Consider the following 15,000-nt stretch of genomic DNA (forward strand, 5'->3'; position numbering starts at 1 on the left):
TTAATTTGCTCTCAGCCGGTTTAGATTAATTGTGTCCGGCAATTTTTGACCTATGGATATATATGCATTACACATGGAAATGCTGCGAGAGTGATAACACGGTTATAGTTGTTGAAGTCTCTTTCATAACCCCCACATTTTTCAAAGTCTTGACACTATTTTTGGCTTAAGTCGATTCCTACGTCATTCTTATTAGATCGACGTTGATTATTATGACGACAAGGACCAAAAGTTGCCCCTGTGTGTGAAAGTGTGTCACATTCTAAATGTTGTAAGTGTGAAATTCTAGAATTGATGACACGGCATTAAGTTTACTCGGTGGCCTAGTGGTAAGGCGTCCGCCCCGTGATAGGGAGGTCGTGGGTTCGACAGCGACTTGACCAAATGTTGTATTTTCGCCTTACGCGACTTGTTTGTTTTGTGATTTAACTGACTGAAGTGCATGTTTTCTAATTAGGAAAGAGGCATGTGTTTAGAATCAATTCGGTCAAAAACACACTTATTATGTACCAAGGAAGCCAAAGGACAGGACAAAATAAAACAAGTCGCGTAAGGCGAAAATACAATATTTAGTCAAGTAGCTGTCGAACTCACAGAATGAAACTGAACGCAATGCCATTTTTCAGCAAGACCGTATACTCGTAGCATCGTCAGTCCACCGCTCATGGCAAAGGCAGTGAAATTGACAAGAAGAGCGGGGTAGTAGTTGCGCTAAGAAGGATAGCACGCTTTTCTGTACCTCTCTTTGTTTTAACTTTCTGAGCGTGTTTTTAATCCAAACATATCATATCTATATGTTTTTGGAATCAGGAACCGACAAGGAATAAGATGAAAGTGTTTTTAAATTGATTTCGACAATTTCATTTTGATAATAACTTTTATATATTTAATTTCCAGAGCTTGTTTTTAATCCAAATATAACATATTTATATGTTTTTGGAATCAGAAAATAATGGAGAATAAGATGAACGTAAATTTGGATCGTTTTATAAATTTTTATTTTTTTTTACAATTTTCAGATTTTTAATGACCAAAGTCATTAATTAAGTTTTAAGTCACCAAGCTGAAATGCAATACCGAAGTCCGGGCTTCGTCGAAGATTACTTGACCAAAATTTCAACCAATTTGGTTGAAAAATGAGGGCGTGACAGTGCCGCCTCAACTTTCACGAAAAGCCGGATATGACGTCATCAAAGACATTTATCAAAAAAATGAAAAAAACGTTCGGGGATTTCATACCCAGGAACTCTCATGTCAAATTTCATAAAGATCGGTCCAGTAGTTTAGTCTGAATCGCTCTACACACACACAGACACACACACACAGACACACACACACAGACACACACACACACACACACACACACACACACGCACGCACGCACGCACGCACATACACCACGACCCTCGTCTCGATTCCCCCCTCTACGTTAAAACATTTAGTCAAAACTTGACTAAATGTAATGACCAATCACTCTGCTGCCGTTTGACGTCATGTACGTATGTAGACCGCTTCTATCACCATCACAAGCCCCATTTAAAGTGTGCATATCCAGGCTAGAGCACAGATCTAACTCCGAATGGATTAACAACTGGGTCCTTGGAGGTACGCTCAGAAAAATGACCGCCTTCGGCGCTGTTCTTGGACCAAAGATCACCATGCATCTACATTTCACCATCTACATTTACACTACAGTCTGATTCTAAGTCGTAAAATGGAGCGACGTTACAACCGGTTTTGGCATTGAAGTCTCCACACATAATGAAGGCTGCATCATCTTTCTTTTCTATTATATCCAGTAGGAAAGAAGAGCGAACTCACCAAGAGTAGTGGTTGCTGTAGCCGGGTCAGGGCCATGACGTCATTGCTGGCCTTCTGTGGCAGTCCCAGAAGGGGGCTGAGTGACGTCATTGCTCTTATCTGTTGGATCAGCGTTCCCTTCGGGCGGTTCTGTCACTTAACTCATAACTCATAACTCATAACATTTTATTGATCCAACAAAGGAAATTAAATTGGTCATCAGCACATATAGGTCATTAATTAATAATTATAAAAGAATAAGAGAAGAAAATTCATAAAACCCATGATAACAAAAAAAATATCTAAAGTAATATATGTACAACTACAATACCCTTTTTACTTGCACACATGACACACCGACACACCAACACACATGCATACATACCTACATACATACCTACATACATACATACATACATACATACATACATACATACATACATACATACATACATACATACATTCCATGTTAAAGTGTAGTTAAGAACATCACAGTAAGTATATCATTGTTTGGATTAACAGATAAGTTTTTATGTAAATGATGATAACAACAATCCATAATTAACGCTATTGCACTACCAAAAGAAGAGACCAACCAAACACATAAAACCAATCCCAGTAATCATCATCAGTTATCACAGGTATCACAGTAGATTAGCCATCAGGTAGTTAGACTCAATTGGGCAAAGTATAGTGTCAACACCATCACAACAGTGCTAAAGTTCTGACACCATGTTAAAGACAAACTTCACTCAGACGCCAGCATGTGGTCTGCTTCCATCTTTTATTCAGCCAAAGTTCTCCTCTCCTTTCATACCAATCAAGGATAGGCCATTTACCGATAACGGTCAAAGGGAGCTAATCTACAAATGCCACAGTGACCTCTTTCGTTCCTATACTGAGGATGGCATCCAGTCACGGGGAATGCGTGACTGTTCGCTACGCCCGCTTCTGTCCTGTGAAGCTGACAGTGACCGGGTGATGGGTCTGTTGCTGTTCTCGCTTGGTCCCACATTGCTGTTTTGCCGTGCTCTCCCCCCTTGTGTGATAGGCAGGGAGAGTACCGTTAATTGTTAAATTGTGGTGTGCGTGGTAAGATGTTGACGATTGTTCAAGATATGTACTCTAAAGCTAAGTCCTGTGTACAGTGGAATTCTAAGTTGTCTGACTTTTTTTCTTGTTCTGCCGGTGTGAGACAAGGTGAGAACTTGTCTCCCCTGCTTTTTTCCGTATATTTAAACGATCTGAAGAATTATTTTGATCGGGAGTCAGCTCTAAATACCTTAGGACGTGAATCCGAAAATGTAAACTGTGACAACAGTGATATTAACGTTCTGTATGGGTTGTTCATTTTGTTGTATGCTGACGATACGGTTATTTTTGCTGAATCGCCAGAATCCTTGCAGATCGCTCTAGATATTATGGACAGATATTGTAAAGATTGGTTTTTGAAATTGAATGTAACTAAAACAAAAGTAATGATTTTCTCAAGAGGGAAAGTAAGAACAGTCCCGACATTTACATTCAATGGTCGGAAACTTGATATTGTGTATGATTTTCAATATCTGGGTATTAAATTTAGCTACAATGGTAAATTTACTGTTGCACAGAAGAATTTGTATGACCGTGCCTCCAAGGCCATGTTTGCTTTATTACGTAAAACTAGAAAACTGTTTTTGCCTCTTGATGTTCAAATTGACCTCTTTGAAAAAACTGTGGTCCCTATTTTACTTTACGGTTCTGAAGTATGGTGCCCTTACATGTCTGATTTAGCTAACAAATTACAGATACGATTTTTTAAGATGATTTTGAAAGTTGGCAAATCAACACCAACAAACATGGTTTTGGGTGAATTAGGTCAGTTCCCTGTAAGTATTCAAGCGAAATGTCGTATGTTGAATTTTTGGTACAAACTTGCATTTTCTAATGGTTCTGACAAACTTTCTTGTGTGACATATCGTTTTTTGTTTAAAATGTATGAATCTGGTGTATACAAGTCAAAATTTTTGCTTTCTGTCCATGGTGTTCTAAATGAGTTAGGCTTTAGTGATTTTTGGCACAATCAAACCATCAATAATGTAACGGATGGTGGTTATTTTAATACTTTCAAAGCACTGATGAAAAATAGGCTACAAGACCAATTTGTCCAAACCTGGCATTCAGAAATAAATAACAATGAGTTTTATTATAATTATAGAATGTATAAAGAGAATTTTGAGTTTGAAAAGTACTTGTCCATCCTGCCGGTTAATTTAGCAAACGCTGTTTTAAAATTTAGAACACTGAATCATAAATTGCCTATACAAAAAGGTAGGACTCTTGGTATTCCCAGACAAGACAGAATCTGTCACAAATGTTCATCAGGTGACCTTGGGGACGAGTTCCATTATATTTTTGTATGTCCTTTCTTTACCAATTATAGAAAACAGTTGTTACGGTGCTATTATTATGCCCGCCCCAATTCAGTTAAATTCAGAGAGCTTTTTTCCACTACAAAAAAGAGTTTATTGCTAAAACTCGCAAAGTTCATGACACTTGTCATGGACTGTTTGAGAAGCGAGTAAAATTTAATTCTCTTTTAGCTTTATATTCCGTTATCTGTTTTGTGTTGTTTGTAATAGTATCTTTGTACTTATGTTAACCCACCCATCACCCCCCCCCCTCTCCCTTCCCCCCATTTCCCATAGTAAAGAAATGTATGTAATCACTTTGCACATGTAATGTTTTATTATTTTTTGTATTATTATCATTATTATTATTGTTATTGTTATTATTATTATTGTTATTGTTATTGTTGTTTATTGTTGTTATTGTTGAATTGTTTCTTGTATTGTTTTTGCTCTCCCTCACCCCTCAACTCCCTTTTCTGTACATAGTCTGATTTCTTTTTGTTTTAGTTCCTTTTATTTGGTGTTGAATGAAATGTGTTTTTATTGTGTTTTTAATTTTCCATGTACCCTCACGGGGTTTTATTGGAATAAATAAAACTTGAACTTGAACTTGTCACACCTTTCTACTGGGAGAGCGTTGCTGCCAGCAGAGGCCAGTGAACAGCCAGCAGCACCAGCATCATGGACAGCAAAAACCGTGCTGGCGTCGGGAGGCTGGGGAGGAGGGTTGATGGGGTCGTCCTCAAACACGCGGGCTATGATGTCCACAGGAGACGGAGGACCCGTGGTGGTGTCTTCCTCGTTGGGTTTGAAGTCAGCCGGGTCGCCCTCAAGTGGATTGGGCGATAGGGTGGGACTGCAAGCAGCGCTGACGCTTGCTGTGTCCTTTAGAGGGATCTGGATTTTAGGGGAGGGTATGGGGTTCTGTGTGTGCCGCAGGGTCGCGTAGTGATAAAGGTCGATCAAGAGGAAGGTGACTATCGCCGCTCGTAGGCTGTTGAGGCGGCAGGCATGGAACATCGTCGGTACTGTCGGAAGAGCGCTCTGGATGTTTCTTTTCTTTATTTGGTGTTTAACGTCGTTTTCAACCACGAAGGTTATATCGCGACGGGGAAAGGGGGGGAGATGGGATAGAGCCACTTGTCAATTGTTTCTTGTTCACAAAAGCACTAATCAAAAATTTGCTTCAGGGGCTTGCAACATAGTGCAATGTATTACCTTACTGGGAGAATGCAAGTTTCCAGTACAAAGGACTTAACATTTCTTACATACTGCTTGACTAAAATCTTTACAAAAATTGACTATATTCTATACAAGAAACACTTAACACAAAGGTAAAAGGAGAAACAGAATCCGTTAGTTGCCTCTTACGACATGCTGGGGAGCATCGGGTAAATTCTTCCCCCTAACCCGCGGGGGGTTGCTCTGGATGTGGGGAAAGGGCGTTGTCACTCGAGATAACAAGTGGCACAACTTCAGTGTCCTGGTCGTGCTCGGGTGGGTAGTCACTCAGCTCACTCTCATGGCCAGTACTGTAGTTGTCGTCATCACTCAATGCCTGCGGCTCTATGGTGTCGGGCACTGACAGGGCTGTGGGCGGTGACTCCCCGTCTTTGCTGTACCCAGTACGTGTCTCTCACACTCGCCAACACCCTGCCTCTCGGATCCGTTTCCCTCAGGATGAGTGTACATGTCAGAGCTCCCCAAAGCGCACGTCCCTGCGTCCCATACGCACTAGACGCCGAAAACACGTAGGCTACTATAATATTGTGAAGGGGGTCCCGGGACGCACTGAACTTTAAAAGACCGGGTCCTGTGACGCACTGAACTTCCTTTATCGTGCGTACAGTAGATATTTAGCTTCAAACTGCCCCGTCAGCTATTACGTACCTTAGGTACGGTTTTCAGACTGTCTACATCTCGTGCAAGCACCAATGTCAATTTCACGCGCGAAGGAAATCGGAAAGGAAGTTGAAAGTGATGCAAATGTAGCTGTACCCGGCAAAGTGTCCAGCGAAGTAATGGACAGAAAAAGCAAACCGCCTCCGACTAAACCGAGTTCGAAGCTTCCAGGCCGAGTGTAAAATAAAATTTAGCTGGTTAAGGCTTTAATACGAGAGCATGTTCTGCATTATCTGCAAGGATGCACACCTGAGCAGTGCACCTGAGCAGTGTTCGAATTGGTATCACACACACACACACACACCCACACACACACACACACACACACACACACACACGTCTAATGTAATCTACATTGAAAGCGCCCAGTATCTACTAGACGCCCACCATTCGCTTTGGGTACCTCAGACACACGCACTTCTGCTCATCACGCTGGATATTAAAACAAAGCAGATCTTGAGTCATCAATTTCATTTACGATTTACACACACAGACACACACATACAACACACACACACACACACACACACACACACACACACAGACACACACACACGCACACACACAAAAACAACACACACACACACACACACACACACCTGTCACACTGCACACATTATGTATTGAGTATGGAGTAGTATAGATTGTGTAGGAAACGCATTACAGCTGTTAACAGCAGAAAACATAGCACACATGTACGGCCATCAGACAGCATTCCTCAAGTTCCAATTCCCTGTTTTATAATCATTATTCAGCATAACAATAAACACTACACCATCAATTGCATTAACCGATACTACAACAAGCTGTGCACGCTCTTATTCTTGTTTGTTTGTTTGAAGTTTGTTTGCTTAACGCCCAGCCGACCACGAAGGGCAATATCAGGGCGGTGCTCTTATTCTGAATTGCGAACACGTTTACAAGCTTCGTAAGTAATTGGTTGTGATGCATTGCAGAAATTACTGACCCACTTTTATTTATAGGCATGGGTTCTGATTTTTCTTGTATTACTGTGTCATGTCGCACGAATTGTATCTTATTTGTATGGGGAGATTTATATAGCGCTTGACGTGACGTTTTCTCTAAGCGCTTTACATATTAATTTCTAATTTCATATTAATTTCTAATTTCCATAAGTACAATAGCACTTACACACCGCCACAAGGATTTACAAACAGTAACAGAACGAGAGCGAAAGCAAAAGTGAAAGTGAAAGAGAGAGAGTGAGAGGGAGAAAGTGAGAGAGTGAGAGATGGATGGATAGATGGTTTAATTGTAACACGGACACGTTTTTCATGTAAAGGAACTATTACTGCTTTGAGAGAGTGAGAGAGAGAGAGAGAGAAAGAGCAGAGAGAGAGAGAGAGAGAGAGAGAGAGAGAGAGATAGGGAGAGAGAGAGAGAGAGAGAGAGAGAGAGAGAGAGAGAGAGAGAGAGAGAGAGATACACTCGCACAAACACACATTTGCTTTCGTTTCATTTTCGTGTCATCTTTAAAATCCGGTTATTTTCATAAGCAGGAGTGTGTGGTGTGTGTCAGTGGGTGTCAGTGTGTCAGTTTTTGTTGTGGTGTTGGCGGTGGTGACGTAGGCACTGCTGATAGTAGTGGTGATGGGGGTGGGGGTCGTGGCAATGTGTGTGTCAGTGTGTGTGTGTGTGTGTGTGTGTGTGTGTGTGTGTGTGTGTGTGTGTGTGTATGTGTGTGTGTGCGTATGTGTGTGTGTATGTGTGTGCGTGTGTCTGTGTGTATGTGGCGGTGGTGGTAGTGGGAGTGTACTTGTATGTCTGTGTTTAGTTTAATTATGTGTGTGTGTTATTTATGCATGTGTGTCAGTTTCTGTGTCTCTCTGTTTGTGTGTATGTATATGTGTGCGTGTTTATCTCTTTCTGTGTGTGTGTGTGTGTGTGTGTGTGTGTGTGTGTGCGTGTGTGTGTTGATGTGTGTGTGTGTGGGTCTTTGCGTGTGTGTGTGTGTGTGTGTGTGTGTGTGTGTGTGTGTGTGTGTGTGTGTATATCTGTGTATGCATCTGTGTGTCTCTGTCTGTCTGTGTCTGCCCGTGTCTGCCTTTGTGTCTGTGCGTCTGTGTTCGTGTTTACATGAGTGTGCTATTTTCTTTGGGTAGGTGGCTGTTTGCCTTTTTCTGTATTATATTCTCTGTACCTGTTTGTCTCTCGATTGGTCTGTGTTTGTGTAACCAGGTTCGATGAACGAAGGGCAAACAAAACCGATTCCTGATCAGCCATTCGTGACCAGGTTCCAAGAAGATAAAAACTTAATCAAGTCAAGTCAAGGCAAGTCAATATTTATTTTAAAAAAACCTAGGGTTACATGAATTCTAAAAAAAAATTGTTGTTGCAATAAACACGACCAAAAAGATATGTAATAATGAGAAACAACACTTCAATCCATATCAAGTTGATGTTCTGATAAAATGTGTTAGGGCCGAACTCACTGGACTATCACTCACGGACACAAAGACGTACACGTCTTTCTATTTCCATTCCGTCCACAAACGATGTGACATCAGCAGAATATATAACCGGCATGGTATTCTATATTCATGTGTCTCTCTTCCCTCCTCCTCTCTGCGACTGTAGTTAGATCTGTGTGTGCATAACTATGCAGTGCATGCGCTTTTCCTCATACAGACCCTTCATTATTGCTTGCACTGTAACTAGTCCTGTTTTTCTGCCTTTTTATTTTTTATTTTTTACTTTTAAGTTTATCTTTTGTAATTGTTTTACGTTTGTATAATATGTATGTATATAGGATCAGATTAGTACCTCTCTGGGCGAGGGCTGGTTGAAAAAAAGCTCGTTATATTGCTTATACCACAACCCTCGTCAAATAAAATTTGATTTGATCTGATTTGATTTGACTATTTGTGGCTGACAATCGTGTTATTTAAAGCTCTCGTTTTCTAACTACCCCATGCTCTACCAGGCTGATACTAAGCGATTATTATTTGATGTGGTTCTGTTTAGTTTGTTGATGAACATGGCTTTTCTTTGACACTGTTTACTTGGCAATACCCGATTCTCCAGCTAGTCTTTCTTTAATCACTGTGTTTATTTACACGAATAACAGGATAGCCTGCAAGCTTTTGATTAAAGAATACATTCAGACTAAGGATAATAGTTATGCGAGACAGAAAAAGCAGTGTGTGTGTGTGTGTGTGTGTGTGTGTGTGTGTGTGTGTGTGTGTGTGTGTATGTATGTGTGTGTGTGTGTGTGTGTGTGTGTGTGTATGTGTGTGTGTGTGTTTGTGTGTGTGTGTGTGTGTGTATGTGTGCGTGTGTGTGTATGTGTGTGTGTGTGTTTGTGTGTGTGTGTGTGTGAGCGTATGTGTGTGTGTTTGTGTGTGTGTGTTTGTGTGTGTGTCTGTCTGTCTGTGTGTGTGTATGTGTTTGTGTGGGTGTGGGTGTCTGTGTGTGTGTCGTTTAGGTTGTAGGTTATTATTGTCGTTTTTTGCATTGCCGGTGACGTAAAGCGGTAGTTATAGTTGTCATTCAAAAGACCTTAGAAAGAGTTCATATGTACACGATAGCGCTTCTCCACAAGAAATATTTTTTAAAGTCAGGCTTGGACAGCTTTTTTAAGGGTGGGATTGAATTGACAAGGACAAATTCACCGACAAACAAACTTGAACTTGCCGTAAACACTTACAGTCACTCTGTGCATTGTTGACTCACGCTTGTAACACGTGATCCATGGATTGGCAAACATCGTACGTGTGCCTGCGCAGTAGCCTGAGGGTAGCAACTTTTAGTTTGTAAATCTCGAGTAATTTCTGCGAACAGTTAATTTCCTTGTAAGCAAGTTTCAAGGTAAAGAATCACACATGACTTGCTCTTAATTAAACTAACCTGGACAGCTTTGCTGTCGATTTGTTGTTGTTGTTATTTCTGTAGCTGTGGTAGCTGTGGTTGTAGTGCTGGAAGTGTGTGTGTGTGTGTGTGTGTGTGTGTGTGTGTGTGTGTGTGTGTGTGTGTGTGTGTGTGTGTGTGCCAGTGTCTGTCTGTCTGTCTGTCTGTCTGTACTTGTGCGTGCGTGTGTGTGTTTTGCAAATAGTTTTTAACATTATGTAGGTGTAGGCAACACCATAACGTCATAGTGACAGCAACACACTATACACACGTCTTGCGGACTTAGCCCTCCTTGTTACAGAATTAGAACACCTTATAACATATAAAAAATCAAAACTTGACTAAATATAAAAAAAAAGGTGATTCGAATTAACAATGGCTTTTCTTGTATTCAACGTTTTTGAATTTAGAGCTTTGACATTCCACCTATACGTACTTTAAATGTTTGATAATAAATACCAACAGAAAATCACTACACAACACAACAGAAGTGTCAGCACAAATTCCAAACATAAATAGAAAAAAATATCTCCAGAAAAAACACGTTTGAACAATGAATAATGCAGATGACAGCAACGTTTGTAGCCATATCTTCCCGGTATGGCATTGTCCTGATTTCAAGTAGGACAGCGCATTAAAGAAAAAGTTTTTTTTCTATATTCGCTTTTTTTTCATTTCCACTTTCCGTACTTCTCCATTGAACCGTCTCTATTTGTGCAAGTGTGTAAAATTACACATTTTGGTAAACACTTGCAGAGAAATATGTGCTGCCACAGAGAGGAAAGAACATATGGTCAGACATATTACGTTTTTGATGAGGCAAACAAGCCATACAACATATTTAAATTAAAGTCCTTCTGTACATTGTCTGATTCAGCATTCTTTGACTCTGTTCTGACGAAACAGCGGTACTGCTTACATCCAGGACAATAGTCGATCAGGTCTTTCTGAAACACACAGCATGTTTGTAAATTCGTAAAAACAAATTAAAACAAGAAGGGCAAAGCCCACACGACTCACACCTTGATCTTTCTTTCAGAATAATTTCACAATAAAACTGAGAAAAACAATATTTATTCAGTAAAGAAAATAATTACAGAAAACTAATGCCAGAAAACGGCGCCCTTTAATACATGTTATCCTGTTACGTGATCAGTCTGGCGCCTGTTTTCTCTTTTTTGACAAATATCAGTTTAACTCAAACTGACCTGGAACTTGAAGATATGTGACCTAATGTGAGATAGTATGAAAATATAATGTATTTCCCTCACACATATGTAGTTTTGGAAGAGTTATTTTCAATAGTTCAAGGTCAAGGTCACTTCAAAATATATACATTTCAACTTTGAAGGACCCTTGCGACCTTGACCTTGAAGCAAGGTCAACCAAACTGGTGTCCAAAGATAGGGCTTACTTTGCCCTGTATAGCATACATAGCTAAGGTTGCCATTCTCAATAACTTCAGAAAAAACTGTGAAAATGTGAAAAACAATCGTTTTTAAGACAACAATTATGGCCCCTGTGACCTTGACCTTGAAGTGAGGTCAAGTTGCCAAACATGTTTCTGAAGATCTTGTAACCATACACCATCAGGCCACAATTGGTGTTGATAGACTTAATAGTGTCCAAGAAATATACAATGTTAAAGGTTTCACAGACGGACGGGGGGGACGGACGCCCGGAAGGACAGGCGGACGATGTCGGTGAGTATATAGACTCACTTTTGTAAGTATAATGTATTTCCCTCACACATATGTAGATTTGGAAGAGTTACCTTCCATAGTTCAAGGTCAAGGTCACTTCAAACTATGTATACAATCCAACTTTAAAGGACCCTTGCGACCTTGACCTTGAAGCAAGGTCAACCAAACTGGTGTCCAAAGATAGGGCTTACATTGCCCTGCATAGGTCCAATTCATTCTTCTTACTCGGCGTGACGTTATCAAATGGATCGGCTAGCTTCAGCCCTAAGGGGCACAACTCCGCTCATACTCTCTTCGCGCCGCCATATTGGATGCCGTCTTTGTTAGTTTTCTTCATTGCACTCTTGTTCTTTTTGCGTATTTCACTGTGTATGCAGACAAAATGAAGAAAACTGTGCATGCATGAGTCCAAAGGGGATCTGCCTTTTTAACACAACAGCACAACATAAAAAGTAAAGCAAGAATACATTATTATATTCATTTATTTATTCTTTATCTCAAATTACCATGCAGACAGTGCACCAAAATTCACAAGATAAAGCTCTCAAGACAGGCAAATGAGGTACAATGCAGCTCAGGTAACTACTGCAAAGTATAATTTTCAAAGCATCCTATCACAGTGTTCACTCTAAAGGCACAACCGATAGCGCACTGCACACAGCAAAAAATAACCAGTTATAATCGTCTTCTCCGCTCAGTAACTTCCTTCCAGTTGTCACCCTGATGGTAAACAACTTTAGGGATCCTAAAGTGTGCCTGCTGACTGCAGTTTTTGGCCACACAACGTGTCATTTTCACTTTTCTCGAGTCGCCACCCAATGCTCAAGCACTGTCAGAGATCGTGCAAGGCATCCAATATGGCGGCGGATGACCAATTCCAGAGAGTTACGACCCGTGATTCTCATACCGCGCGCGCCGAGTAGAAATGCTGTTGTTAACTTGAGTTTCTGCAATGGGCCTATAGCATACATAGCTAAGGTTGCCATTCTCAATAACTTCAGAAAAAAATGCGAAAATGTGAAAAATGGTCGTTTTTAAGACAACAATTACGGCCCCTGTGACCTTGAACTTGAAGTGAGGTCAAGTTGCCGCACATGTTTTTTGAGATCTTGTAACCATACACCATCAGGCCACATCAGGTGTTGATAGACTTAATAGTGTCCAAGAAATATCCAACGTTAAAGTTTTCCGGACGGACGCCGGGACGGACGCCGGGACGGACGGACGGACGACTCGGGTGAGTACATAGACTCACTTTTGCTTCGCATGTGAGTCAAAAATAATTCAATAAGATAACACAAAATCAAATGTATCACACCATTATCCATTCCTTAACATATGCAGCAATGTCGCACACACACACACACACACACACACACACACACACACACACACACACATACACACACGCACATACACACACACACACATATATATATATATATATATATATATATATAGATATACATATATATATATATATATCCCATGACCTCCCTTCTTTGTCTCTGTTCCTTCAGTATGGGTATTTATGTTGTATTTTTATAGCTCAATAAATACATCATGGACTCCAAAAAATATATGATAGTGCAGATTCCGATTTGGGCAAATAACTACTTTCCTCCTGACCTTTGACCTCGCGCCGAACAATGTGACACATTTGTATGAAGTTCCAAAATCGTATTGCACGGCTCAGAAAACCATATCAGTTGCACGCAAAAATGAATCTCAGAACTGATCTGATGTATGAGATGCAATAAGCAAACGTTTCTTTCATTATGAAAGCAATGCAGGTCGAAAAAAACGAACATTCAACTTACAAGATAACCAGATGCTAGCGAACCAAAACAAAAACACGAGTACCCTCCCTTGCATCGTTAGCAGACGACTTTTGAGAATCTCTCAGACCGTCCTTACCTGGCACGGTTGGGCTTCGCTATCAAACATCGGCTGTTTCACGTGTTTTGCGAGCAAGTCTACTCTTTTGCCTGGCTCTGCAGTAAGTCCACACTGGCGATGAAGGTATCCAAGAACTTAACATGTGTGTATTTTTCCGTAATCCAGTCATATTCCTTCAAAATGCAATCAATCGGCGGTGACAGACGTGTCGGTCGCGTTTTCCTCACACCCATACCAGTTTAAGTTCATCCATGCAAACACACTCGCAAAACAGTTTATCACGTAGATACATTTCAAATAGGGAGCAAATGGTTAAATCTAAACCTACATATTTGTTCCCTAAAATGTGCTTCTCTGTCAATAAGCCTAATTACACACGTTCGAGAAAAACAACGTGGAATCGATTCTGAATCGAGTAAGCCAAATGGGTCCCAAACCCGTTTCGCCCGTTCTGCCGACCTGAAACGCAAAACAAAAGAATTGTGCGCTTCAACTAAATTAATTTCTATACGACTTCATTACTTTCTTGCAACTTATGAACCTTTACTTAAAGCTTTTAAATGGTCTGAAAGTAGTGTTACCGCGTACTTATCGATGCACTCATTCGTTTTATTTTTTCAGCGACGGTCACTTAGTTTAAGGTTGCAAAAGGGCTAAGTCTCGCTGGCAACACTGTTTTACACTGCACAGATCGCAACAGTGCCGCTAGTAGTCTACACTTTGTGTTTGATGGTAGAATGGGATATACAGATTACAACACTCGTGGTTTTTTATATGGCTTGTATTTCAGTCAAGACCCAGCGGGAATATCAATCGAGAGCCACTCGCCAGAGGCTCGTGTCTCCCGATGATATTCATCCGCTGGGTCTTGACTGAAATACAAGCCATATAAAAAACCACTCGTGTTGTAACCTATACATATATATACACACAAACACACACTCTTCAGGCTAGACCATTTACATACAAGTTGTGCTTGAGACCCATAAACATCTCCCACACACACACACATGCACACACACACACACACACACACACACACACACACACACGCGCGCGCGCGCGCGTAAGATCGCTGCCAATCACACAGACTGAGTAATATGTACAATACAATACATATATTCATTATTTTGAACACACCTCCACGGATACGGCGGCCAGCTGGATGTCCTTTGGCGTGATGGTGACACGCTTGGCTTTGAGGGCGCACATGTTGGCGTCCTCAAAGAGACCCACCAGGTAAGCCTCGCTGGCCCCCTGCAGAGCTCCGATGGCAGCACTTTGAAAGCGCAGGTCTGTCTTGAAGTCCTGCTGGATTTCGCGCACCAGACGCTGGAAGGGCAGCTTGCGGATCAGGAGCTCGGTGCTCTTCTGGTAACGACGGATCTCACGCAGGGCCACGGTTCCAGGCCTGTAACGGTGAGGTTTCTTGACTCCTC

The 15,000-nt window shown here is 41.0% G+C and overlaps 1 protein-coding gene across 1 annotated transcript in view; it reads right to left on the reverse strand.

Annotated features, from left to right (window-relative positions):
• Window positions 1-5,595: 5,595 nt before the first annotated feature.
• Window positions 5,596-15,000, reverse strand: part of LOC138947985 (histone H3.3A-like) — a 9,581-nt gene continuing 176 nt past the window's right edge. Inside the window, exons 1-4 of the mRNA XM_070319511.1 lie at window positions 14,702-15,000; window positions 10,823-10,906; window positions 6,692-6,699; window positions 5,596-5,806 (exon numbers count right to left, since the gene is read on the reverse strand). The exon at window positions 14,702-15,000 is cut by the window's right edge and continues 176 nt beyond it. Coding sequence (XP_070175612.1) covers window positions 5,596-5,806; window positions 6,692-6,699; window positions 10,823-10,906; window positions 14,702-15,000 — 602 coding nt within the window. The remainder of the gene's footprint in view (window positions 5,807-6,691; window positions 6,700-10,822; window positions 10,907-14,701) is intronic.

Source organism: Littorina saxatilis, linkage group LG15 (genome assembly GCF_037325665.1).
Source record: "Littorina saxatilis isolate snail1 linkage group LG15, US_GU_Lsax_2.0, whole genome shotgun sequence".
NCBI classification, from domain to species: Eukaryota; Metazoa; Mollusca; class Gastropoda; order Littorinimorpha; family Littorinidae; genus Littorina; species Littorina saxatilis.